General features: G+C 62.5%; 1 protein-coding gene across 1 annotated transcript; it reads right to left on the reverse strand.

The window, feature by feature from the left end:
* Positions 1-204: 204 nt before the first annotated feature.
* LOC124675051 (WRKY transcription factor WRKY51-like) lies at positions 205-1,678 on the reverse strand. Its single transcript, XM_047211114.1, has 3 exons — positions 944-1,678; positions 724-849; positions 205-638 (listed from the first exon to the last, which is right to left on the reverse strand). The coding sequence occupies exons 1-3, from the start codon at positions 1,624-1,626 to the stop codon at positions 479-481; spliced, it is 969 nt and encodes a 322-aa protein (XP_047067070.1). The 5' UTR covers positions 1,627-1,678; the 3' UTR covers positions 205-478.
* Positions 1,679-2,015: the final 337 nt, after the last annotated feature.

Raw genomic sequence — 2,015 nt, forward strand, 5'->3', positions numbered from 1 at the left:
GAAGAAAAATCCAGAGCATGGAGTAACACGAGTCAACGACGCCAGCGGCGCGGGTGGGGACCCCCTGCCGCGTTCCTTGACTGCTTCCCCCACCCGTCCCTGTTGCGCGGGCCCAAAAGCATATGCCCGTTCAACCACCGGGCCCCACCCTGCCCCACTTTTGCCTACTCCTATCTCACTGCATCAGTCAAAACTCGGAGCACGCACCCACACTACGAATCTTCTTCTTTATCTTCCCTACCACTCACAATTTTCTTCCCCAGCCAAGCAAACCAAGGCTGCTGCTCAAAGCTTCTTCTTCTTCCTAAGTTGACGCTTTTACATGCTGCTGCTTAGTACTGGTACACTAATACACTGAAGAACCGAGATGAAGCAAAAAAAAACAGAAGCTCTAGCTATAGGGTCACGAAGGGAACAGGATGACAATCTAAGATTAATTAACAGGTTGCTGCTGTCGTAACAACGGGAGGAAGAGACTTCAGAGCTTGTGCTGCAGCTCCGGGAGCGGCTCCTGGTCGGCGGGGGTGTGGCGGTGCTCGCCCTCGTAGGTCACGATGAGCATGGCCGGGTCGCTGGGGTCGCGCTCCACGTGCTTCCGCGCCGGGCAACCGCGAACCGTGCTGCACTTGTAGTACCCGCTGCATCAATAGAGATGATGATTGTTAATCCACTGAACAAACCGGAAGATTGCTCTGCTTCTTTTCGCCGGAGTAAAGAACTCACCGTGGGTATGGTGATCCCTTGATGGGCTTCTGCCCGTACTTGCGCCACGAGAAGTCGTCCGCCGGGATCTCCGCCGCCTTAGAGCTGATCGCCGGAACGCGGGTCATCCGCTTCACACGGGACTTCCTGAAAATTTTCCAATCCATTCATGGTTCAGCGACATGCATATATACCACCGCAGGCCCAGCAGGAAAGAAGAATCTATTACAGTCCAACCTACCTGCGCTTGGAGCAGTGGCAGCGTCCACCTGCGGCGCCGCCGACGTTCTCGGAGTGCGCGTGGTCGTGGCACTTGCGCTTCGGCCCTGATGCGGCGGACGCCAGCGGCGGCTTCCCGCAGCTGGCCGAGGGCGGCGGCGGGAGCATCAGCGAGGACCCGCCGCCGCGCCCGTTGGACACGCTCCCTTCGCCGGTCGTCACCGACGACAGGAACGACGAGCTGGCGGCCGACACGCTGTACCCGGCGTCCTTGCTGCTCATGCTCATCCCGTACCCGGCCGCCGCCGTCCTGCTGCCGAAGTCCAGCGTCACGGGCCTCGACGCCAGCGACGACGCCGCCCTGGCCGGCGCCGGCGGTGGCTCGGACACGGAGGGGCCCTGGGACTGCGCCACCACGGGGCCGCGCCGGAACCGCGCGTGGCCCGTGCGGTGGTTGAGGATGGAGATCACCTTCTTGAACTTGGACACCGTCATATCGGTGATCTCCCGGCAGTCCACCGCCTGCTGCTGCGGGTGCTGTGGCTGCCCCGGGGTCTCCGAGGACGAGCCGTCCTCGGTGGTGCCTGTCCGGGAGAGCTGCAGGATGAGGTGCTCCATCCCGCGCAGCCCCGCCGCGGCCGCCTCCTGGATGGCCACCTGCTCCTCCGCGCGGCCGTACCTCCCCATCAGATCCATGGTCATCATCGCCACCGCCTCCTGACTCTTCCCCTGCCTCTGCTCGCCGGAGAAATGGAAACGGGGGGAGAAGAAATGGGAGAGGTCCGTGCGACGGAGGGAGGCCGGGTTATAAAACGAGTCCAGGCAGACGGTAACCGGGAGCAGCGGGTGGACCAGTTCGGGTCAAAGCGGAGGCCTGATCGACGGCTTGGATCGTCTGCTCGCCACGTGGAGAGGCCTGGCGACCGTCGTTCGCCGGTGGATGCATCCCGCCGTCGGATGGTACGGACGGCTGGGATGGCGAGAGGAAGTTGACTATGCATGGCCACGCGGTGGAGCAAACGCGACGCGTGGTGGGGCACACGGCACGGGACCAGTTCGTCCCAACCGCAAGATCAGCGACACGCCTGCCGCTA

This window comes from Lolium rigidum, chromosome 7 (assembly GCF_022539505.1).
Source record: "Lolium rigidum isolate FL_2022 chromosome 7, APGP_CSIRO_Lrig_0.1, whole genome shotgun sequence".
Classification (NCBI taxonomy): Eukaryota; Viridiplantae; Streptophyta; class Magnoliopsida; order Poales; family Poaceae; genus Lolium; species Lolium rigidum.